General features: G+C 41.2%; 1 protein-coding gene across 1 annotated transcript in view; it reads left to right on the forward strand.

Annotated features, from left to right (window-relative positions):
- tgfbr1b (transforming growth factor, beta receptor 1 b) overlaps positions 1–26127 on the forward strand; it is a 77589-nt gene that overhangs the window by 39722 nt on the left and 11740 nt on the right. Inside the window, exons 3-8 of the mRNA XM_051410252.1 lie at positions 1941–2210; positions 10493–10723; positions 11697–11864; positions 12635–12791; positions 19824–19948; positions 20131–20261. Of these exons, the coding sequence (XP_051266212.1) occupies positions 1941–2210; positions 10493–10723; positions 11697–11864; positions 12635–12791; positions 19824–19948; positions 20131–20261 (1082 nt within the window). The remainder of the gene's footprint in view (positions 1–1940; positions 2211–10492; positions 10724–11696; positions 11865–12634; positions 12792–19823; positions 19949–20130; positions 20262–26127) is intronic.

The raw sequence follows: 26127 nt of genomic DNA on the forward strand, positions 1-26127 counted from the left end.
CACACTCTATGTAGAATAAATGTGTACATATATATTCAATTATATACAACAGAGAATTATAGGCAAAATGTAATATTTAGTAAATTAGTGTACTTAGTAATTAGACTATAACAAATGGTTACAGTAAAGTACAGTGAACAAAGCTGAATTCTATATTCTATCTATAAATGATGACACTGATGATAATTTATTTTTAATTCCATCACTTCTTCAGCAGTGCCACCGCTACTTCTTGCACAGCAGATGCCAAATATGACACAGGCACATGTTTAATCAGAGCCATGACACAGCATTTATGTAATGTAGACCTTTATTTGAAAGCCAGAGAGCCATTACTTAAACGGATACTGTCGATGGAGTCAGCAATGTTACAGACTTCATGTTGGAAAAGGACCTTCAATGGATAAAACTGAGCCTACTGACTGTAGGTGTGTTCCAATAACATATTCTGATGCACATTTTGAAACGAAATTAACAAAGGAAAACTTGATGGGAGATGGAAACCCTTTTTTGACCTATAAGCCCCCCTGCTGGAAACACTTCTCCATCTCATTCAATCCTTCAGGTCATTTTACGGAAACCATGTGCACTGAAGTATCAAATGATCAAATTAATGATTTGTAGATTTGTTTACATAAACAATCTGATAGTAATTTCCATCTTACAAGAGTTTTGTGCAAAAGGAATGAAAGACCTGCCCTTATAGAGGCCTGTTCCAAACAAAGGCAGGTTGAGTTCAATGACTGAAGCAAATAAAAGCCCAGGCTTTAATTGAAGATTTTATGGTAATCACATAATGATAGTGGATGGTATCAAGCATTGATTGGCATTTACTGTTGCTAGTGTATTGAAAATTTGGTTAAAATTTGCGATACATTTGATGGGAACATGGCTACTGTGACCTAGAGTCAAATTGCTTGCATGTGTGGAAGCATACTTGCGCTTTCGACAGGTAAGTGACCAGTTAGAGGCCATTTAAGAGACCTGTAACTTAATATCTGATAGGTAGGTGGAAAAAGTCAGTCAGTCCGCCCTTTAGAAGCTGTGCTACAATCTCCTGCACTTCAATTTACATAATATGGAAACACTTGATCTTCCTTCACTACCCTGCCATCATCCATCACACAGACAGTCATAAACTATTCAGTGGAGCTCAGCTTCCCAACTGTTTTAAAGAAAAGTGACTTATAACCCCCCTGCTGTGTATAGAAATACAGAGGGAGATTTTTCTATACGCACATTAATACTGTTTGAGATTAAAGGTTTAAATGGAGGGCATAGATTACACATTTATTTAAACGTATATATTTTATTTTACAAATGTTCATTCTTCCATTCCTAGATATTCTTAAAGTTATAGGGGACAAGAATCCACCCCAGCATGCAATGGTTCAAAGGCAAGGACACAGACAGACAGAGACACTTACACCTATGGCTGACCTCTCTCTTCTGTCTTTAGGTGTCTTTCATTTACATTCACTCCAGTAGATGGATGAAGACATTGAAGTTGCCTTTTGGGGGGGGGGGGGGGGGGGGGGGGGGGGGGGGGGTGTGTGTGTGTGTGTGTGTGTGTGTGTGTGTCTGTGTGTGTCTGTGTCTGTGTCTGTGTCTGTGTGTGTGTCTGTCTGTGTGTCTCTCTGTCTGTGTGTCTCTCTGTCTGTGTGTCTCTCTGTCTGTGTTTGCTGCAGGCCAAATCTCCCATCTGCAGAGCAGATGGAATGTGCCCCCGCACCACTTGGCCAGTTAGCTTCCTGGCTCGTGGCTAGCACTTTAGCCCTGCCACTTGCCAGCCACCAGTATGCTCAAAGCTAACTTCTGCAACAGTCTGCGGCCTAACTTGATCTCTTGAACGTCGAGAACTTTTTTTACTCACATGTTGATTTTAGAGCCTTACTTAAAAACACTAATCTCTGTGCGTCTGTCTCCCTTCTGTCCCGCAGTCCCCACGGTAAAGACCCCTCCTCTGGGCCCCGTGGCCCTCGCGGCGGTGATTGCTGGCCCGGTGTGTGTGCTCTGCCTGCTGCTGGTCTTGGCGTTCTACGTTTGTCACAGCCACAGGGCCCTGGGGGCCGGGGGTGCTGGTGCCCATCATCACCACCACCACCGGGTGCCCAACGAAGAGGACCCCTCCATGGACCACCCCTTCATCACTGTCGGAACAACGCTGAAGGACCTCATCTACGACATGACCACCTCAGGCTCTGGATCCGGTATGGTGGGCGGTAGCCTGGGCAGATTCTCTCTGTGTCTGTGTCTGTGTCTGTGTGTTGTGTTCATATGATGATTTGATGATTGTGAAGCCGCTGCTTAGCTTAGTATAAAGACTGGAAACAGGGGAAATAGCTAGCCCAGCTCTGTCCACAGGGAGCATACTCCACCTACCAGCAGCTCTAAAAAAAATCTATGGGTTGTAAGCAGTGACGGCTGGTGGAGAATTTGGGTGGGTGGGCTAACAAATGCATTACACTCACCAATACGCCACACAGCAGCAACAGTAGCATCACATCAAGTTTTATATATATATATATATGAAAAGTCTACACACCCCTGTTAAAATGCCAGGTTTTTGTGATGTAAAAAGATGAGACAAAGATAAATCATGTCCAAACTTTTTCCACCTTTTAATGTGACCTATAATGTGAACAATTCAATTGAAAAACAAACTGACATCTTTTAGGTGGAAATATAAAAAATAAAAAACGTATAATAACCTGGTTGCATAAGTGTGCACACCCTCTTATAACTGGGGATGTGGCCAGGTTCAGAAATGACCAATCACATTCAAACTCATGTTAATTAGTAGTCAGTACACACCTGTCATCATTTAAAGTGACTCTGATTAATCCCAAATAAAGTTCAGCTGTTCTAGTAGGACTTTCCTGACATTTTCTCAGTTGCATATCAGAGCAAAAGCCATGGTCCGCAGAGAGCTTTCAAAGCATCAGAGGAATCTCATTGTTAAAAATTATCAGTCCGGACAAGGATACAAAAAAAATTCCAAGGCATTAGATATACCATGGAACACAGTCAGACAGTCATCATCAAGTGGAGAAAACACCACACCCACAGTGAAGCATGGTTGTGGCAGCATCATGCTTTGGGGCTGTTTTTCTTCAGCTGGAACCGGGGTCTTAATCAAGGTGGAAGGAATTATGAACTGTTCCAAAATATCAGTCAATTTTGGCACAAAACCTTCAGGCTTCCGTTAGAAAGCTGAAGATGAAGAGGAAATTCACCTTTCAGCACGACAACGACCCAGAGCATTCATCCAAATCAACAAAAGCATGGCTTCACCAGAAGATCAATGTTTTGGAATGACCCAGCCAGAGCCCAGACCTGAATCCCATTGAGCATCTGTGGGGTGATCAGAAGAGGGCTGTACACAGGCGATGCCCTCGCAATCTGCCAGGTTTTGGAGTGCTTTTGTAACGAAGAGTGGGCAAATATTGCCAAGTAGAGATGTGCCATGCTAATTGACTCCTACCCAAAAGACTGAGAGCTGTAATAAAATCAAAAGGTGCTTCAACAAAGTTCAAAATTAGTTTAAGGGTGTGCACACTTATGCAACCAGGTTATTATAAGTTTTTTATTTTTCCCCCTACAAGATTTCAGTTTGTTTTTCAATTGAATTGTTCACATTATAGGTCTCATTAAAGGTGGGAAAAGTTTACATCACAAAAAACCGTGTGTTCCCAATCTCTGAACTTCCAATTTTTCCTCCAAAGACTTTTGACTTTTTGAAAATTGATTATAAAGTGAATAATCCACCTTCATGTTCATGCTAACGCCCGTCATACTACGAACTAGGCTCACTGTACTGTAGCTACTGTGCTGTGATTGGTCGAAGGTCACTGTACTGTAGCTACTGCGCTGTGATTGGTCGAAGGTCAGCCTTTGGGCTGAATGAATTTAGCCCAAATGGCTTCAATGGCATATGAAGGGGGCGTGTCAGGACACCTGTCAATCACAAGTCAATGGAAGCTTACGCTACTGTGCTTGGGCTGAATACATTTAGCCCATTTACAGGAAAAAACCCAGGGTATATCATATATCCTGGGTTTTTTCTGTCACTTTTTTGGTGCTGTTGTTGCTCTAGGTTCTACCAAAATTCAAAACAATATGTTCTAAGGTTTTTAATAATAGTTTTTCATCTTTACTGTAAAAGATAGGGGGGCTGATCAGGGGGGTCACGTGATGGCGGTGAGCTGAGCAGACGCTTTTGGTAGAGCTCCGTGCCACTCGGTGCTAATTTTCTCATTATCCTGACAACATCCGGGCCCTACAAGACATTTTTGTTATGAACATAACAGGCTATGTCCTTGGAAAACTTTTGGCCACAGTCCTTCGCCAAGGTGGGAAGAACCAGAGGAAATAAAGACAAAAAAGACGCCTCGTCCGAGCCCGGCGACGACACACAAGATGGCGACCAGGCCGAATTTGATACCGCAGACGGGCTTGACCCTGCCCTTGCTAAAGCTCTGAGCGTAATGACCTCCAACATTATTAAAGTTATTGATGAAAAACTTTGTCCTCTGGCCGAGACTATCCACAAGCATGCTACGGAGCTCCAGGCCGCTAGCAAGCGGCTAGATGAAGCAGAGGCTAGGCTACTAGCAGTTGAAAACTCCGCCGAAGCACAAGAGCCGAGGATTGTGGAGCTGGAGAAGCAGGTCCGCACCCCCACAGAGAGTTTGGACATGGCCGAGAACTACAGCAGACGCCTAAACATTCGTGTTGTCGGCTTGGCGGAGGATACGGAGACTGGGCAGCCGTTGGACTTTTTGAGTCATGGCTACCCACGAGAAATCGCCATGAATGTTGGAAAAGACGAGGCCATATGCCGGAAAATTTGGAAGAACCTCCGCAACTGATTTGGAAAATAAAAAAATAAAAAAACCTTTTCTTCTTCTAGTGCCTAGAAATAGCAAAGCAAAGCTCGGTATACTCGCCGTTCTCGACCAGTCGCGCGACAATGTGACGTCACGGGAGCGCCGTAACTATTTATACTTGCGCTGGTGGTGGCGACACTAGTTGCAGTCTTCTCCTGAACAGAGGTGTCGCTACTGAGGAAAGGCTACCGACTTTGCTATTTAAGTCCAACTCCCCCCCCCTCTTGGATGCTATAAGGGCAGACTTATGGTGCGTTCGTTTTGTCCACCTGACTCGATCTCCGAGTCGGTTTCCTGAGTTACGAACTGGAAGTTGCAAATAGAAAGCTCCCGAGGACGTATAAAACGACTCGTTAAGTCGTCTGAACTCAGAGGACCCCGAGTTCAGTTACCAAGATGGCTACTCCGAGCATCACACGTAGTAAACATTGTGGTTTTCTACAATTTTAAACACTCTTGTCTTTGTTGTAACCAAATGAAGAAGTCGTACACACAGCACTGTATACTGTTACCTATAGGCATGTCGCTACAGTCTTATTATGTGTTAAATACGCCTAATTAGTTATTTTGTAGCTTGTGCAGCTGAAATTGGCTAGACGCTCCATGTTGCCATGACAACAGTGCCGAGTCTTAAGCAGAAAGCAGAGCAGTAGCGTAACGTTAACGTTAATCAAAATTCAGATCTCAAACTGTGAAATATGATTGTGTAATATGTAATGAACATGTGAAATCCGTGGTGGGTGCACCGTAAACCAGATAATCACTATAAACGTTACGAAACGTCCAAACTGCCTATTGCAACCAAGCTCGTCGTGTTGTGTGCCAAACAGAACGCAAAAACCCGCGGTTACTCTTTTTCAAACACGGATGTGACGTCGCTCTCGAGCTGCAAGTCGCAATTACAAGACAAAACGAACGCACCATTAGACCGCTGGGCCCCTCTACCTCTTTCCTGGCTAGGTAGGCTTGCTCTCATAAAAATGAACGTCCTGCCTAGACTGCTATACCCACTGCAAATGATCCCTATCTTATTATCCAGCAAGGTTATTAAGGTGCTTGAAGGCTGGCTAGGCTCCCTTATTTGGAGTAAAAAGAAGCCCCATCTCAAGATGACAAAACTTCAAATGGCAGGTTGTGATTGAGGGTTACATTTACCAACTCTCAAATTTTACCAACTGGCATCACACCTGCGGGTGATTGCAAGCTGGCGCAACTGTGATCCAGCCTCGATTTGGCATGATATTGAATCCTCTCAGTCAAAGTGTCCCTTGCTGAATTTATTGTTTATAAATAATCCTGATTCTGTTAAAAAAACATGCTCTAACCCTATTACTCTCAGTACCATCAGAGCCTGGAGATCCATTCGCTCTATAGAAGGCCGGGCTCAGTTATCATCTCCTCTCACTCCCATTCTTGATAACCCGGACTTCCTGCCAGGCTGTAAGGACCAGGGCTTTAAAGTGTGGAGCACCCAAGGGCTGAAGAAAATAGGTGATCTATTCAATGGCCAGATTTTACTACCCTTTCAGCAGTTGCAACAGCAATTTGGTTTATTTAATCAAGGTGACTTCTACAGATATTTACAAATTAGAGATTTCATAGTTAAAGACACCACCTTAATGTCTAATAACACCACTTCATGTGTGGAGAAGGCCCTGTCTCTACAGATTAGTAAGAAATGCATTACTGTTTTTTACAGAGCTCTGAACTCTTACTCTTACCTCACGAACTACCAAGCAAGCTTGGGAAAAAGATCTAGGCGTTGTTATAGATGATGCTGACTGGCAGGAAGTCTGGTCTCAGGCCATGAACATTTTTGTGTGTAACCGCGCCAAATCCATACAGTTCAGGATTGTGCATCGCACGCATATAACACCTTTTGTCAAGAACAAAATGGACGCTAATATCTCCCCGCTTTTCTGGAAATGCAATTCTGAGACTGGTAATTATATTCAATATGGATGGACCCTATGTGCCTGATACTTGGTCTCCCGGATAGTCGGATCACTGACAGTAAACACAGAGGACTTTTCAATATACTGAACTTTGCTGCTAGAAAGAACATCTTATTCTTCTGGATCAAGAATGTTGCTGGGACAAAAAAATCATGGCACAACATTGTTATGGACTGCGTTCCTAGTGAATACATCACGTGCATGCTTCGCTTAGCCCTGTTAGCCCTGTTAGCCCATATATACCAGCCGTCCCTGGATGTAAGTAAATATAGAAAAATAACATTGTGATATTCTGTTTTGTGATATTGTATTGATTCTCAAAAACATGATTGATTTTTCTGTTTAAACTTACAACCTTTTTACTCAGATTTGATGTATTCTGTATATAGACATGTGTTCTTTATACTATGAACGTTCTAAAAAGTTGCAATATATATCTTCTTCACATATCACAATATATCTCAATATATTGACAGGGTTCCCACACATCCTGGAAAACCTAGAAATTTTGAGCCTAATTTCCCAGTCATGGAAACACCTAGAAATTCATTATATGACTAAATGTCTTCCAAATGATTTCTTTACAAAGAGGGGTAACCCTGACCTACATTTTAGGGTTGTTTTAGTTTGTGCGACCCTGTTTGTGTGAGAATGTAACTAGATTGTAAAGGACTTGGGAGATCACACACTGTTCTCATCCGCTGTGTGTGCGCGCATGTACAGCAGTAAGACCCTGCAGCTGCACACATCTTAAAGTAAAAGTCTATTACAAAGACTGGCTGGCCCAGATTCAGGCTGCAAAAACACACACACACACACACTCTACCCTGGCAAAAGCTGTTCTTTATGCTTGCCATAAATTAGCACCTCTCTGTGGAGACTGGCACTTCAAGCACTGTGCCAAGGAAAGACTTGGATTCTAGCTGTCGCCACCATATTGCACAATATGCAATTGTGTGTGTGAGTGATACAGTGTGTTTGTGTGTGTGTTGGCAGAACTGTGTGGGCTGTTTTAATCAGAGTCGGAGTATGTGTGCGGTGCCTGTTGAAATCTGAGCAGGGTTTTCATTCCACTGTAATCTTCTGTTTTCTCATCAGCAGTGTGCCAAACGAGTGAGCTGACAGAGTTACAGTTCTTACACAGTTTTTGCTCATTGGGAATGTAACTGACCAAATGGGTTTGCAAGAGGAGCCAACTCTACTGCACTTCACCAAACAAACTTCTAAAAAGGCTTTGATACTAATGATAGCTAACTGCAGGGTTTTTGTCCTGAAGGTACACTTTTATCAGAATATGTGATTTTCTGGAGTAATTGAGAAGATAAAAACCACATGTTTATCTCCACTAAACTAGTACCAACTGTTCGCTGGTGCTTCCCCTGAGAAAAATACACCACTCAGAGAAGTGTGACATAAAGCACACCCATACTGTTAATGACAAACAGTGTGACTTCATTGTACAGTGACTTCACATTAAATAAACTGTTTAGTGTGCACGGTAGCTTTACAGTTCCTGTATTTGCCTGGTTGTCCTCTGTCCTCCTCTGATGGGATTCACTGCCTGGTAGAAACAGAATGGGCTGGATTGTCTCAGCCAGTTTACATGAATTTGACAAACCAAGCTAAAGACATACAGCAGGTAAAATAAGTATTGAACACGTAACCATTATTCTCAGTAAATATATTTCTAAAGGTGCTATTGACATGAAATTATCACCAGATGTCGGTAACAACCCATGCAAACCACACATGTAAAGAAATCAAACCATAGATGTCCATAAATTAAGTTATGTGTAATAATGTGAAATGACAGGGAAAACGTATTGGACATATGATGAAAGGGAGGTGCAAAAAGGCATGGAAAGCCAAGACACCAGCTGAAACCTATCAGTAATTAGAAAGCAATCCTGCCACTTGTCAGTGCAAATTAATATCAGCTGGTTCAGTCCCAACTGATGGCCTATAAAAAGGTGTCTCATCACCAAGGTGTCACACAAGAAACATCTCATGAGGGGTAAAACCAAAGAGCTCTTGCAAGACCTTTGCAACCTTATTGTTGCAAAACATGCTGATGGCATTGGTTACAGAAGGATTTCTAAACTTCTGAATGTTCCAGTGAGCACTGTTGGGGCCATAATCCGGAAGTGGAAAGAACATCATTTCACCATAAACCGGCCACAACCAGGTGCTCCTCGCAAGATTTCTGACAGAGGAGTGAAAAGAATTATCAGAAGAGTTGTCCAAGAGCCAAGGACCATTTGTGGAGAGCTTCAGAAAGACCTGGAATTAGCAGGTACAATTGTTTCAAAGAAAACAATAAGTAATGCACTCAACCGCCATGGCCTGTATGCACTCCATTGCTGAAGAAAAAGCACGTTGAAGCGCATTTAAAGTTTGCTGCACAACATTTAGACAAGCCTGTGAAATACTGGGAGAATATAGTCTGGTCAGAGGAGACCAAAATTCAACTCTTTGGATGCCATAACACACAGCATGTTTGGAGGTCAAATGGCACTGCACATCACCCCAAAAACACCATACCAACAGTGAAGTTTGGAGGTGGGAACATCATGGCTGTTTTTCAGCATACTTCTTATAACAATCTTCATATAACTGAAGGAAGGATGAATGGAAAAATGTACCGAGACATTCTTGATAAAGTTCTGCTGCTATCTACCAGGATGATGAAGATGAAACGAGGTTGGACATTTCAGCAAGACAATGATCCCAAACACACAGCCAAGGAAACTCTCAATTGGTTTCAGAGACAGGAAATAAAGCTGCTCCCCATACAGGAGGCGTCTTGAAGCTGTCATTACCAACAAAGGCTTTTGTACGAAGTATTAAATTTCAGTAAGCGTGTTCAATACATTTTCCATGTGTCATTCCATTTTATTACACATAACTTTAATTTCTGAAATGATTTATTTTGGTTTCTTTGCATGGGTTGTTACCGACATCTGGTGAAAATTTCATGACAATAGCACCTTTTAGAAATATATATTTAGTGATTTAAAAATGGTGACGTGTTCAATACTTATTTTACCCGCTGTATATATGGAGGAGCTGCAGCCCCAACAAACTTGATATTTACAAGGGTTTTTATCCCAGGGGCCCGTTTAGTACCTGGTTTTGGTACCCATCCCTATATAAATAAGTTGTTGTGTTTCAGGCAGATTCTCGCTATGTGTTTATGCACATGTTCATATCATGACAATGAAAATCCAATTTATCGGTCAGTCCCACATATAATAAGGGAAAGTAATAAAGCCCATAACATGATATTAAACAGCAATGCAACACACAGCTGGACAAATTCTGTCTGTGTTCATCGTCACAGTAGTTATTTATCTTTTTCCTGAGAAAACAAAGCTGTAGACAGATTTGAGATGCTGTACAAGCAGTACAAGGCAACATGGTATCCAACCAGATAATAAAAGATATTCAAATGAGAGCTGATAACTACACTTGTATAAATTCTGGATTATTGGCAAATATATTAAAGGGGACCTATGATGCTTATTCATGTTACAGGCCCAGAAGTAGCGGCAGATATTCAGATATTTTCCTTTTATTTCTCAATCTTTCTACCGTCCTCCTTTTAGATTTTTCTAAACAAGCTTTTTTTAAATGTTTTTTTTCCTCCAGGCCTGCCACTGCTGGTCCAGAGGACCATCGCCAGGACCATTATCCTCCAGGAGAGCATCGGGAAGGGCCGTTTCGGGGAGGTGTGGCGGGGTAAGTGGCGTGGCGAGGAGGTGGCCGTAAAGATCTTCTCCTCCCGCGAAGAACGCTCCTGGTTCCGCGAGGCTGAGATCTACCAGACTGTGATGCTGAGACACGAGAACATTCTGGGCTTCATCGCTGCTGACAACAAAGGTGAGAGACCTCGGGGAGAGCTCTGACAGGCCAGATTCATGTAAGACTGCGCATATAGCTGGAAGAACAGAAGATAAATCAGACTGGAGCCGGCAGGATGACATTAGAAACACCTAACATAAAGAAATGAATGAAAGTATGAAGCAAACAGATTACGCTATTGTGAGGCTAATTAAATTGCTATCAGAGTTTAGATTCAAGCGTATCAAGTCCTTCTCCATCAGGCTTATCTATAGAGGACAGTGTGGGCTGCTGTAATTACAAGTGAACCTTGAGCAGTTGGAGCAGAAAAGCAGCTCTGCTAAAGGTGAAGTTGGTGCAGGCGAGTGTTCGCGGTGAGACAGGCTGGTAGACAGTGTGGGGGAGTAACGGTTCGCAGCGAAGGCCGAGCACACATTACCACACAGTCTAACAGCTCAAGCAGCACCAAAGATATAAATTTTAACATCACAGGATTTTTTGTGGACTCAAAATGATTCCATTATATATATATATATATATATATATATCATCCAAAAGATGATTTTCTTTCTTATTCACTTCACTCAAAGCTTGATGCGAACCCTCAGAAAGCTCAAACTATATTTTGTTTATAAGAAAAAGAGGAACAAGAAGAATAAAAATATTTTTTGAAATAGTTTGGTTTTTTAGTTCATTCATAGTTCAAGCTCATTTTAGGACCATACTAAAGTTGTCTCTTCATATTCAGGTATTTGTTGAAAGCCTGAGGACATACAAGCAATAATTTCAAATTGTGCTTATAAAACTGTAGTAGTACCACTCACATGGCATATATGAACAGCTTCAATGTTTCTGAAAATAACAATATACAATACTAGGACATGTAGGGACAGTGCCTTAAGATTAAATAAGTCAGGGTCTAACGATTTATTTCTGGAAGAGCAGAACCAGGACAAAACCACCTTCATCCTTAACTGCATTTCTCCTTGCTCATCTTCCTGTCTCTGTGTAGATAACGGGACCTGGACTCAGCTGTGGCTGGTGTCTGACTACCACGAACACGGATCCCTGTTTGACTACCTGAACCGTTACACCGTCACCGTGGAGGGCATGATCAAACTGTCCCTGTCCACAGCCAGCGGCCTCGCCCACCTCCACATGGAGATAGTGGGCACGCAAGGTAAAACACACACACACACACACACACACACACACACACACACACACAGACACAGACACAGTATGGCTGCGGAAGCATTATTGACAAAGACAAGCTGAACTTTTGTCTTGCTCGTAGTCCATCCATGCATTTGAGTTGGTGGATGGATAGTAGTAGCTAGCTAAACAGCTACTGTAGCCGAGAACACCAAGGCAGTTGTAATATTAACCATTTTCCACCAAAGTGTTTTCACAGTCCTGGCCCGGAAGACTGGGTCTAGCGCAGCACCACCTCTTTGCTGGTTAGAACCAGGAATTGTTTACATGCGGTGGTAGCTTAACCATGGTAACAATAACTAATGTTGGAGAAGTATACAGTGAAGCAAATTGGTTCTTCGAAGGTTCTCAGGTCTGAACTGGCATCAGCACTAGGTTCACATTGGTGGAATATATATCTGTGCTAAGTGAAAATAAAGGCGTAGGGGTCAAAGGAGGATACTTCACTTCGCTTTATCTAAATGTGTCTTGGTGCTCCTTTTCCACTTGAACTCCCACTCCCATTGTTACGGACTGACATTCAAAAGATGTGGTGATTGAAATGTTACTTCAAACCCAGCCCTGGAGTCCTCAAAGGAGCTGCACATGATATCCAAGAACCAAGTGTCAAAGCAAAATCATCCCCTTTTCTGTCTTATATTCAACATTCACATATACATAAGTATAGAGTGTTCAGTTATTCTTATCTAGTGTCAGTCAGTGCAAGTTGTTGAGTCGATGATGCTCTTTCTCCAGGGAAGCCAGCGATTGCCCACAGAGACCTGAAGTCAAAGAACATTCTGGTGAAGAAGAACGGGACCTGCTGCATCGCCGACCTGGGTCTAGCTGTCCGCCACGACTCGGCCACTGATACCATCGACATCGCTCCAAATCACAGAGTGGGAACCAAACGGTAACTGCCTGCTCCATAGACCCCTTTTTTTTATGTCACTTTTCTTTAAAACTAAGGATTGGACCTCCTCTCCTCTGTCTTGTTCTGTATCCACTCTGGTTCTGTCAGGAGGAAACTGGAATCCTCTGGCTCGGCTATTTTGACTATCTTTCATTATGACACAAGTATTCTTTAGGGATAAACTCCCCTCTGCTTCCCCATTCAGGCAGGTGCAATGTTGTCACTGTGAGTGAGTGTTGTGGTGTTTCACCACCACAGTGAATTGAGGGTGTAAATAAAGAAGTCGGGTCATTAGAGTGATGGGCTATCTGCCTCAACTGTTCAGATGCTAAGAGGTGACTGTTTCAGCTCTCAGGTTTATCAGGACTGCTTCAAATCAATCATCTTGTCACTTTTGGCCAGCCGGGTCGTTCCAGAGGGTGGAAAGTCTCAGCTGGTGCTCAAAGTAGCAGGGATAGGGTTAGGCATTGTGTTTACACTGACAGGCCGGGCCACTGAGAACCCGAGGACAGCATAAACCTCGAAATGAATCTACTGTCTTGCACATGGGATTTATTACAATAATAAATATAGAATTTCACTAGATTAATCCCACCAGCAGAAATCAGAACATGTGTGTGTGAAAACACATGGATGTGCAGGGCTCAACAATAAGGATTGCCAATTACCTTTCCAAAAGTTGAAAATCAAACAAAAACATGTTTGATTAAAGCCAAACAACAATACACTATGTTACAGTAGCCACACAGAGAGCTAATAAGTGTCCAGAATACAGGTGGCTTCTCACTTTCCCTTTCCCTTTGTGTTTCTCTGTCCACACGTCTCTTGTTCTATAATGCAGACTGGTGTCGCCGCAGGCTTGGAAAGTGAGTGGTACATCGAAGCCGCAGGCTGCACTCCAACACTCTTTCCCTTTCTTGTTCCCACAGTGATGGTAGCATAGCTTTTGTCCCGCTCTGTTTTTATCGCTCCCTCTGTTTTTTTTTTTGTTTTTTTTGTTTACAACTTCCTCTTGCCCCTTTCTCTGTGCGGCGGCTTGATGCTGCAGGCGTATTACAGCGCCACTAAATGATTCAGTAAGCCGTGGTTCAGTGGAGACAGAAGCTCTGGCCTTGGCTAAAGCTCATGTTACATACTGATGATCTGATCCTCGCAGAGTTTATTTTTTTTACTTTCTATCAGAATGTCAAACTTCTGGAAAAGAAGTGTCCAACAAGAAAGTTACACTTTCAGACGTCACTATTAGACAATGTGATTTGGTGTGAAATGTGAATCTAGGTCTTTCAATAAAATTGTGTAATTTAACTGAGGCATGTTTTAGCACCATTAAATTCTAGTCTGTCATCATTGAAGTTTTCATATCATCCTATGCCAAGTAATGTCAGGCTTTTTGCCTTTTGTTAGTTAGATAGCTCAAGAGAGATAGGAAAGACAAGGTTCCCACGTTTCCAGGAAAACCTGGAAATTTCGGAAAGCGGAAATATTGGCTGTAGTGAGAAGAGCCAAGCACACTGCGAAAGCAAGCTGTCACTTAAACAAATGACCAACGTTTGTGAACAAGTGCTGTCCTGTACCTGAACTGTGAAAGAGAAAGACGGAGGGGAATGCTGTGGTTTTTTTAGCTACAGAGAAGTTACAATGTGTTGTAGATTGCTGTCTTATCTACTGCATTACTATCAACCAAGCCATATGTACGAGGTTTGTGGTCAAAGTTGAATTCATAAGCAATAAAACACTCTTGCATGGTCCAACACACTCAGGGGTTTTACTGCTGCTGCCTTACTTGGTCTGGTGTGACCAGTAGCTTATGCTAGCTAATGTTAGCAAACCTGGGATGGAGGGCTGCTGCAGCAAGGACTTAGCCTTGTACAAGGTGAGCTATCCAGGCGCCCCACCTTTGGCAGATATTGTTATGTAACATTACCGAGTCAGTTTGCTGACTTGATGACTCTATTATTCTCTAGTTGAGCTAAAAGCACAATTGAAGTTAAAATTAAAATTTCGCTAGAGCGTTGCAGTACATTTTTGACTTTTGTTCAAAAAAAGAAAAATGGCACCTCACTGCTTATATAAACATTGATCAAATATAATGTGGTTATTGGAGAGATTTAGAGATGCTGGTAAGTGAATTCTGCCAAATTCCATTTGCTCAAAGTAAGGTTAACAGTTTCCAGTATTTATGGTATGGTAAGCTAAGCTAACCATCTACTGACTGTAGCCTTATATTTACTAAACAGACATGCAAGTGGGATCGATTTTCTCATTCAGCTCCTGGCAAGAAAGCAAATTTGTGCAATTCCCAAAAAAAAGTCAGGGTCTACCTTCTTGCTTTTTTGGGGAGAGATTTCATCCAAATCTCTGTCTTAATTAGTGAATTGAGTTTGGATGGTTGTCATGTAATGATGACAGTTGGTCTTATATGGGTGAGGCAATTGTAACCATGCCAGCTCATATGACTGGATATATCTGTATATATATATATATATTATATATATATATGTTAATGGTGTTTTATTTTTGATTTGGAGCACATATTCACAGTATGCAGTATTATTATTATAGTTATAGAGGCCAGAGGTTCAGATTGTGGTACAAGTAACCTCATGTTCTTGGCCGTGACTGTGATAAAGTGTTTAACAGAAGCAATGATTATACATGTAAAAGGATGTCAGTGTTAAAATATTTTTGTTGAAAGACTTTAACAGCATTGAATAGCATGCACATATCAAGCAGGATTTGAATTATCTGAAGCCAGAGATGACAGAGCTGCGGTTCAGAGCAGTTTCCTGCAGTGTCTGAGGAAATGGCACAGCAAGGCAGATACAGTAAAGTTGTTGAGGGTCTCATCAGAAGGTTCCTTTAGAAGCTGTTCAATCATATTGGAGCAGCAATGATTAGTCGATTAATCAATTATTTGTCAACTATTATATTAATCGCTAATCAAAACTATTTTAAGTCATTTTTAAAGAGAAAAGGTCTCTGATTTCAACTTTTCGAATGTGAATATTTTCTGGTTTCTTTAGTCTTCTATGATAGTAAACTGAAGATATTTTGGTTGTGGACAAATCAAGACATTTGAGGACGTCACCTTTGGCTTTTTCTACCATTTTCTGACGTTCTGTGGACCAAACAACTAATCGATTCATTGAGAAAATAATTGACAAAATAAATAATGATGAAAATATTTTTTTTGTTGTAGCCCTCATATCACATGACCTCCATCTGAAGTTGCCAAACTGTCATGAAATTGTAGATTTTCAAATTGGAGCTTTCAATCATCATGTATAAATGGACCTTGTGGTGAGGTGTTCTCAGCAGCTGTTTCCAACAAGATGAACGCTGCCATCCAAAGTAATGGGCGAGTATATTGTGACAATTAGTCCTCATAGCTGGTATTAGGGTGTTTCTTTTTGCCAATTTGGTTTGGTTCATTTGGGCTGGTTTGAAAGCTGTCATTAAAGCTCCGTTGAGAACCAAACAACTGGATGGAGACCACTTGAAATGGTGGGTCTCACAACACTACCGGATGGTGGTTTGTGGACCAACAATAGGATTTTGTGATAATAGATGTGTGATTGTAATATGAATTCAAAAGCTAAGCTATATTTGAATCCATCCTGCTGAAGGTGGGAACTATCAAGGAGACATCTGTTGATATTGTGATAATGATTATTTAATGTCATCTGGTGACCATGTCCAACACAGTGGGTGAAACATAGCAACCACTCAGGTTCAGTAATCAGAATCAGAAATACTTTATTAATCCCAGGGAGGAAATTTGTTGTGTGGCATGACTTGCTGTCAGTCTGAATTTGATTTCCTTCTGTGACCCTATCGTGACGTCATCCAGTGGTTTGTGGAGTACGGTTTTAAAGCCCCAAGTTCAGCATTATGGCCGTCCCCATGTTGGTTATCGGCAGCCAGTGGCAGTGACATACTGTGAGTTGAGCAGCGCACATTGGTTGAGATAACTTTCAATTCATTCGTAGCAGGAAGCAATGGTGGCTCAAACGATCACACATTTTATCGTATTCCATAAACGGTACACTGAAATATGTTTCTAAAACGATTTTAGGGTAGAAATGGGCAATGCAGTAACATAATCTGGATCCATATTAGATCAGCACTGCCTAGTTTGACAGTTTGATCTGAGTTTGGTGCGTTGAGCTGGACGGACTCACTGAGAACGACCTGTCAATCACAAGGTATCCCAGCCCTAAAGCATACCCTGCTTTATCACCTATTTTACTCTAAATGGGACTATCATTTACTAAGTGAACATCATGCTGTATGGAAGAAGACTAAAACTAGAGATTGAAACCATAAAGTCTTTAGAAAACTAAGCTAATAAATCAAGTCAGTAGTCGGCTCATTTCTCCATTAGACTCAATACTATCAGACTTTTTTATTGCAGCCCATCGAGCTGCTCTCTGCCGGCCATTAGAAAGAATGCAGGTTTAAGACACTACCATGATGGCTGCACTTCACAGACCCAGAGCTGTGTCCGCTAATTACATACTGTCAGTGGTGGGTCCATGTAGCACTGACAATGCAGGATGACATCACCAAAACAGTCCAATGAATGAGTTACCTGTCAGCCCATGTGACTTTGTTTACTGTACTTGGTATCTATGCCATTTTTAGTAGAATAGTGTTTTTTTCTTTGGTCCAGATCACATGAACTGAACTGCAGTCCATCTTGTACATTCAGAGATACAGCAGTTTTTCAAGGAACATTATTGGGCGTTGATAAAGAAACATGGCAGCAGCAGTGCAGTTGTGAGCAGTCAGTGAATCTTTCACTACTATCTACAGGATCCCAGTAACCCCAAAGACTTTTTGAGATGCTCTCCATTAGTAAAGAATGATAGATTGAAGCTTATAATCTATTCTTGATAATGTTCGGGCACTGGTTTTATTTAAACACAATCTTCCTCTCCTACAGACTATTTTAAACTGTAATATAGGTGTATATAAAGACGGCTTGCTTATTAAATTTGATTTACTTGCTCCCTTGCTGTTGCCACATAATTACACTTTCTTTGACGGAGTTTCTCAGCAAATATTGATGGGTCTTTTGTTCCGAGCGTGATGGTTTCTCTTTCTAATTTATCTGAGGCAGCAGCAGCAATTCGCTAATAGGGGTCCTCCAGTCATTATTTGTACACCACTCAGTTTAAAAATTCAATTAGAAGTTGCTCTCTTATGCCCAGAGTGGGAGATGTTTGATTACACTGTTGAATTTGTCTCATTATGGATCATCAGAGACTGTGTGCACTCCAGATTTACTTTTGTTAGGGATTTATCTGATTTCTGTGAGGGCAGAGATTGAAACTCATTAGCCAATTTGATGTGGTCAGCTATTTGAGGTTTTTGTGGTTATTTTGCAGCACCCAGCCGTTATTTTCACATGATTTAATCAGTGTAGCAACAGTGGATCACTGTGTCTAATGGCTTCTAATGGCCATGTGGCACTTTAGTAATTGGAGGCTGTAGAGCCATCACATCTCACATCTGTCCTGCTGCCATCAGATGGCTGCAGGGAATTAATGAACTGAACGGTAACCCCAGCTGGTCGAGGCAGACAGCCACCCACCTAGAGCCGGGGTCTGTTCGAGGTTTCGGCCTCTTAAAAGGACGTTTTTTTCTTGCCACTGTCGCCAAGTGATACATGTTACTAAAAGCTAACTTTGGTCTGATCAGCCGCTGCTCAATGCAGATGTTGCTCTTCATCACAAATGAATAATCAAATCAAGCAGTTAGTCTCATTCAAATGCTGCTCTGTCCTTATTTTTGCATTAAGCTGGATTCATACTTCTGCATTAAGCCAGACGTACAGCAGCACAATACAGCCTGATCATTTACAACACTTGCGTCTTGCATTGCAGTGGGGGAAATGTGACTATAAATCAAAACCTGCACTGTTAACCGACTGTGAATCCTATAAAAATAGACCTTTCAAAACAAATTGAAATTACGTGTGGAAGAAAAAAAAAAAAAAGATATGGAAGCTAAACATAGGAAAGCTGCTTCAGACAGAGGAGATTAATGAATTAGGCTATAATAGAAATAGATCTTTTACTTGACAGAAGAAAAAAAGGAGAGAGATTCTGTACTCTCCACCTTCCTCCATCAGAGTGCTGAAGTCCTTACTGTGATTAGTGCTGTCTGGATGATGGCAGATTCATGACAAGAAGAGTTAGGGGAGGATGATGTCGACAAACTGGCAGATCTAAATTGGTCTGTGGTTACCTAACACATGGACAGTCTGGCACAGATCAATAATTGTTTAATTCATGTTCGTGTTTTCAGATTTAAATATTATCACTCGTTTTGCTTCAAGCGCCACTTCAAAGAGTGTCACTGGTCATGACTTAAAGGTCCAGTGTGTAACATTTAGGAGGATCTATTGGCAGAAATGGAATATGATATTCATAGGTATGTTTTCATTAGTGTATAATCACCTGAAAATAGGACTCATTGTGTTTTTGTTACCTTACAATGAGATGTTTTTATCTACAGAGGGAGTGTGTTGAACCTCTTTACGGTAGCCCATAATGGACAAACCAAACACTGGCTCTACATAGGGAGTTTGGCGATGTGCAGCCACTTTTCACTTGGAAAGCTGAGTATTTACATGGTTAAGACTCTCCAGATTGCTGATTATCATTTCTAAGTTTATTAAGTTGTTTTTGTTTATGAAGCATGAAAAGGTTTGTAAAATGGATTTATGATCAATGTAGCCTTAAGAAACTTGGGAAACAGGACCAAATTTATTACTGTCCACCAATATTTTGCTTTCCCACTTTTGCACCATTCATTCTTCTCTGGACATGAAAATACCAGAAAGGCAGGCAGAGTTCTATTCAAGGTCCTGAAAATACGTAAGAGTGGTACTCTTACGTATCTCTCATAAGATTTTTCCTTTTACAACAAAGCGTGTGCTTTTATTTGAGCCACATACACCATGACATAACATAATATACATAACTGAGAAATGGTATGATAACACCCCATTATCTTTCTGCTCAGGTATATGGCACCAGAGGTCCTGGACGACTCCATAAATATGAAACACTTTGAGTCTTTCAAGCGAGCTGACATCTACGCCATGGGCCTGGTCTTCTGGGAGATCGCCAGCCGCTGCTCGATGGGAGGTGAGGATTAAATGAGGGGTGGGGTTGACAGATTAATGGAGGGGGTGATGGATGGATGGAGCTCAAGAGGAAGAGAGTTAATTATGGAAGTATTGACACACCAGTATCTGCATAGATGGAGGGGGATGTTGCATGCATACCACGTTAATGTGAAGTATTTTAACATCAATTTTTCCTGTCAGGCATCCATGAGGACTACCAGCTTCCCTACTACGACCTGGTTCAGTCAGATCCGTCAGTTGAGGAGATGAGGAAGGTGGTTTGCGAGCAGAAGCTTCGGCCCAACATTCCTAACCGCTGGCAGAGCTGTGAGGTAGGACAAGTCACCTTTCAAAGATGTTGGATGCCTCAAATGAGACTATGGATAGGCTTCAGTGCATCCTTTGAAAGCTTTGCACTAAAGTAAATGTATGAGTAGACCAGCTGTTGTTTTGTATTGTATTCCCTTGTATTTTGTTTAAAATACATAAAACAAAGTCTTGTTTTGTTCAGGAATCTGTTATTTTTAGCCTAGGTAGGCCAGTTGTATCCAGCAGTAAGTCTGAACCCCCTGAAGCCCTGGAGTCCTTCTTGATAACAGTGCTCAATCATAAGATATACACACACAGGCGTGCTCATTCCCACAGTCCCCAGAGAGGAAGCAAGCACTCAGCTCGCGGAAGGAGAAAGCGTGTGTGTTGTATCCCGTGCAGTCTCAGGTTTCAGTTTTAACCATGTTGCACACACACACTGGTTTGTTTACTGAGTTTGGAGTCATTACAATTCCATTTGAGCTTATTCGGGGAAAATGTAAGCAGCAGTGCTATGTCAAGGCAGATACCTGACCATCAGGTTTGGAGTCTGTCTGCAGTTGTTTTATTTATTCATTTTTGTTGACCCTTAAGTTAGTAAGTCTTTTTTCCAGGGGTTGAACCTAGGGGTGCAAGAAGATATCCATACACTTAACTATCACAATATTTATTATTTATATTGTTGGATGTTAGGGACTGTGATAAATACAAATGCATAAAAAAGTAAACTTTTTTACTCTTACTCTCCTTGTTTTATGCATATGGTGGTGTGTTTTTTATACTATGACTATTTTCCAGAGTTTAATTTAATTCTTTTAAATGGCAGTATAATCAATTGTAACCCTGGTATGGTGATACATATCGTGTCACCAGATTCTTGCCAGCACACAGCCCTTGTTGAACAGTCACACACAGAGATAGAGGAAATGACTGGCGGTTCTGTTTTTCTCAGTGAAGATCTCATATGACATCTGTCATTACTTGAGCTGACAGTTAAACACTATTGATAAGTTCCAACATGGGTAAGCAGCCTTAGCTCTGTTCCTTCGTTGTACCCCCAAACAACCAGTGTTTGTCTCAGAAATCACAGGTAACCACCCATTGTTGTAGTTTTAATGTGTTCTGAAGTTACTGTCAGGTTATTGCAGCAGTAGGAACTGAAGTTCCAGGTAGTTGTGTCTTCTTTAGTCAGTTCGGGAGGAGCACTCAGTGTGTTAGCAGCAGGCTAACAGCTGGGTTTTGGCCGTGTGAATCAGACAGTGACATGTGCCATAGACAATACACCTTTTTAACAGCAGCCACTTTGACATGAAATAGTTGGTAAACACAGGTGTTACCAATGCCAATACTAATTAAGGTTCCATTCCATTTAGTGTAGCAGAACCTTCCCTGTGAGACAACATGCACAATAACAATACCCTGACTCCACTGGAGCTGAATAGAACTGAATTAGTATCACTGGTAACCCAACTATATCATATCAAAATGACTGCTGTGAAAAAGGTCTATTTAGTCTAATTGAGCTGCTTGGATTAATGTAGTGTTGTTATGTGTATATTCTTGGGATTATCCCTCTCTGCAGAAATGAGTAAATAATATGCACAAATTTGTGTTATTTCATTTTCTTCCCGTGACATCTCCAATGCTCTGTACCTCTCACATTTTCTGTCTGCACTTCGAAAATCTCCTTCATTGAGTGGTTATTCTTGTCCAGAAGTGCTGTAGCAGTCAGCCATTCTTTGGTAGCTGCTGTCCTTTCTCTGTTCCAGTTCGTTTCAGCTGAATGTCGAGAGTCCTCTGAGTTGTTTGGAGGGTTATTGAGATCACCTGTCGCACACGGTCTGGGGACTGGCTCCTAACTAATGACAGAGAGCAGCTTGGTCCCTTCCCCTCTCAGCCAATCAGGGTGTGACATTGTCCTTTAATTGGGCCTTAAGGGAGGTGGGGATTGCACCCCCAGGGCATTCTGATCCTTCCTAGGCTTACTGTAGACCTCATTTTACCACAAATACTATAGTTAGGTCAAGTTGCGTGGTAGTAGATCCAGCTCTAGTCAGTTTGCTTTGATTGGACCACACAGTCTCTACCTCTCCACACTTCTTTTTAAAACAGACTCTGTTATAAGCAGCTTACTCTGCTGCCCACTCACACTGCTTAAAGCTGGTATAAATGCTCATCACATAACATTAGAACTTACAGTCTGTTTTTATATTTTGACCTTAGCCATCTTTTTGTCTGGCAGCATGCACATGGCTGTGATATTTGTACTGTAAAGTGAATCGTCTACTTTTAAAGGTACAATTTCTTGCTTGGTCTTCCATTTTAATACACAAGGCAGTGTTGTACCATAGCAATCATATATCCACACATCCGGCCCCAAAGATGATCCTGAGAAATACCCCTCAAAACACGGGATAATGAGGCAGCGTATTGACTGCACCTGTGGTTTGTTTCTTCTTCTTACAGTGAGCTTAGCAACCCCACTACCTTGTATCTTAATTAAACCCATGGAGGCTTTATGCCTCTCCATGTTTAATCTTCTCCATCTTAGTGGAATCTTAATAGAGCGCTGATGTTATGGGTTCACTTTTGTTACATTAGCTTTCAGTTCTCTGTATTTCTCTGTACACAGTTTCTTTAACTCTGAATAGTTAAGTATAGTCCTTAAGGAACCTTACTCAGTGAGTAAACTGACTTAAGTGACACATTTTATGGATATTTCATATTCTATTTAATGTATAACAATAACAGTAGAGAACAGCTGATAAACTGTACAATGAACCCAAACAGTGAACACAATAACTGCAGGAAGTTTGTTTAAAACATCAAAGATGAGTTTTCCTAATATTTTTAGGAACTTTTTATACAATTCTGTATTCGTCTGTATTATATATTTTCTTCATTTTTGATAATCATACATATAAATTTGGTGTTTTCTTCTAATTGACTGGTCTGTCAGCCCTTTGGCAGTTTTAACTGTGTACCTTTCTAATGCAGGGCTGAGCAGAGAGCGACTGGCTCTGTGAATAGAGATTGTGTTTATGCCGTTGTAAATATGGTATCCATGGTTACAATGCTAATAGGAACCTGTAGCAGCTAATGCAGAATGACTATGATTTATACATTTAGGTATTTTTTATATTCATTAAGCAAGTTCACTCCTCTATAACTTCATTAGTTGTCACATGATTTGTTGTGCAGCGCTGCGACAGAGAAGCTTGACTGTTGTTGCAGTGGTGTTATTTGTACCTCCTGATCCACTTTGAAAACCTTTGCAAGACTTGACGTTAAAAGCTGAGGTCAGGGGCAGACTTAAGTCTATGCAAAATGTTCGAGAGCTTTTCAAAGTCTGTCAATAGCTCTCTCATTTTGTGTTGTGAACACTTCAAATTATGAAATATTGTATGCCATTTTTGTCTACTTTCACATACTTTATCATAGACACTTCAGGCCAACTTTATCTTCATCTTGGCCTCTTCTAATTATATACACAAGCTCATTTTTTACTACCAAAAAATCATGCAATATGGATATGCAATACTATTTTCCAACTGTTCCGACTATTTGTTTTCACCGGGCCCTTAACGGTTACATATATAGTAAATATTTTACAGATATAATAAAGTAGCTAAACTTTTACATAAATTGAAAGAATAAACAGCAGTACAAAGCAATTGAACACTCCATTCATATACATTCCAACTACTTCCGGTTAGGGTACTTTCAGCTTTGTTTTCCACCCCTCGTATATACTGCTGAACAGATCCTTAAACTTTGAGCAGATCATCATTTCACTACCTCATTGTTCATTGGCATGAAATCTGCTGTACACATCAGGGAGAACCCTGTGTAACCACAAATGGTGATAAGTATATTGTGATAATGGTTGAACTGGCATGTAATGTGCCTCCCAAAATGAAAACATCTCTTGACTCTGGAGACCCCTTGATGTTCCCTGCAGTCATCATCAGGTCTGTGCGTCAATACTATCTCCTGACGCTGCTGCTACAGTATATAAGGAGGGGATTGGGTTTCACTGTCTGGTCTGGAAGTAAGCTCACACACATCATAGGAACAAAACGAGCCCTCGTTGTGGTGTTACTGTGGCACAATGAGCCACAGTAATGGTATCCGTGCCGAGACCAACAGGTTTAACAAGATGGAACTAGACAGTACCTGCAGATGTTAACCCAGCTCATTCTATTATTACCACAGCAGTGGGGAGTGATGAAGATTGTGCCTCCCTCTGAATATTCCACAATGTTGAAAACCCCCAGAATTTAGTTTTTATTCTATATTTAGATCACTGTAGTGCCGTGTTGATGCACTCTGTCAAGTGTTAACTTGTTTTTGCAGAATTTAAAAACAAGTGTGACCTTTTGCGAGAAACATCTTAATGAGCTACCAGACTTCAGCACAGACTTGGAAGAAATGAAATCGGTGCCTGACATGCAAAGTAATTGGCTTCTAAGAACAACATGTACCAAATGATGCAGTCTTTTAACAAGAACGAACACCATAAAGTGCAGGCAGTACAATCAAAAACCTCTACACATGCACATTCAAAGTCAACTTGTACGAGCTACACTGTGCAGCAGACTTCATCCTGATTGGCCTATTTTTTTTAAATCAGTTTAGTTCCAGACAAACACAATATAATAACTCCTACATTTCCTTAACTTGTACACTGTGAAACATATTGTGTGTGTGTGTGTGTGTGTGTGTGTGTGTGTGTGTGTGTGTGTGTGTGTGTGTGTGTGTGTGTGTGTGTGTGTGTGTGTGTGTGTGTGTGTGTGTGTGTGTGTGAAGTGCATCACAGTTTGTTGGTTCTGCAGCCCCATACCAACAGCCTGTGATGCACTGTGTGTTCTGACACCTTTCTGTCAGAGCCAGCATTAACTTTTTCAGCAGTTTGAGCTACGGTTGCTGTTCAAAGTGTTGATTTTAACAGTGGCCTTCCCATGAGGGATTTTTTTCGTCTGCTAACCATTCCACCATTTAGCCCATAAATAGTAAATGATGCTTTGTCTGAAAGTGTTTGAGTCTGAAAGCCTTCACGTAAGAAATATGCTTCAGCTAGTTCTGCTGAGAGAGTGTGTGTGTGTGTGTGTGTGTGTGTGTGTGTGTGTGTGTGTGTGTGTGTGTGTGTGTGTGTGTGTGTGTGTGTGTGTGTGTGTGTGTGTGTGTGTGTGTGTGTGTGTGTGTGTGTGTGTGTGGCAGTGAAGAGTTGGCACTAATCCACTTGATGAATGGTGGACTGGAATGTGTTGGCTGTCTTAATGAGCACTGTAGGAAGTTTCCAAAGAGGGAGCACTGGCATCTCAGCAGACAGTCACTGTGAGAGACTGAGACACATACAGACATGTTGACTCATACGTACCAGATGCTGTTTACAGCCCTGCTAAAGAAGACGTGAAGGAATTAGCGTAAACTCTGGAGACTTGAACCTATTTCAAAGCCTGTTTTCAACATCTTATCGGAAATAACCACTTTAGTGAATCAAAAGGAAAATACTTTGTTTTACATTTCCCAGAACATACAAATAAAACCAAGCAAAGTTTAAGTAAGACAAACTGGAAAAGAACTGATTGAAAAAGGACAGAGGCATGTTTACTGTTTCAAGTGTTTTTCTTTAAAACCAAGCAAGCAGGTCTCAGGAAACAACAGCTGATAAATAGCAGATGAAATTATTTTATTTTCACCAGTTTTATACCTTGGAAGTATAAAATCTCTTGGATCAGAAGTCTTGTGTCCCTAGCCACAGGACTCAAGTTTAACTCTTTTTTTTTTTTTTTTCTCTTTGTTTTCCCCAAAAAAAACTGATCCATCTTTGGTTTAATGAAAACTAAAATAATCCAAAAAAAACTGTAAAAAGGATCTAACTACTAA

The sequence above is a fragment of the Dicentrarchus labrax genome, unplaced genomic scaffold (genome assembly GCF_905237075.1).
Source record: "Dicentrarchus labrax unplaced genomic scaffold, dlabrax2021, whole genome shotgun sequence".
Lineage (NCBI taxonomy): Eukaryota > Metazoa > Chordata > Actinopteri > Moronidae > Dicentrarchus > Dicentrarchus labrax.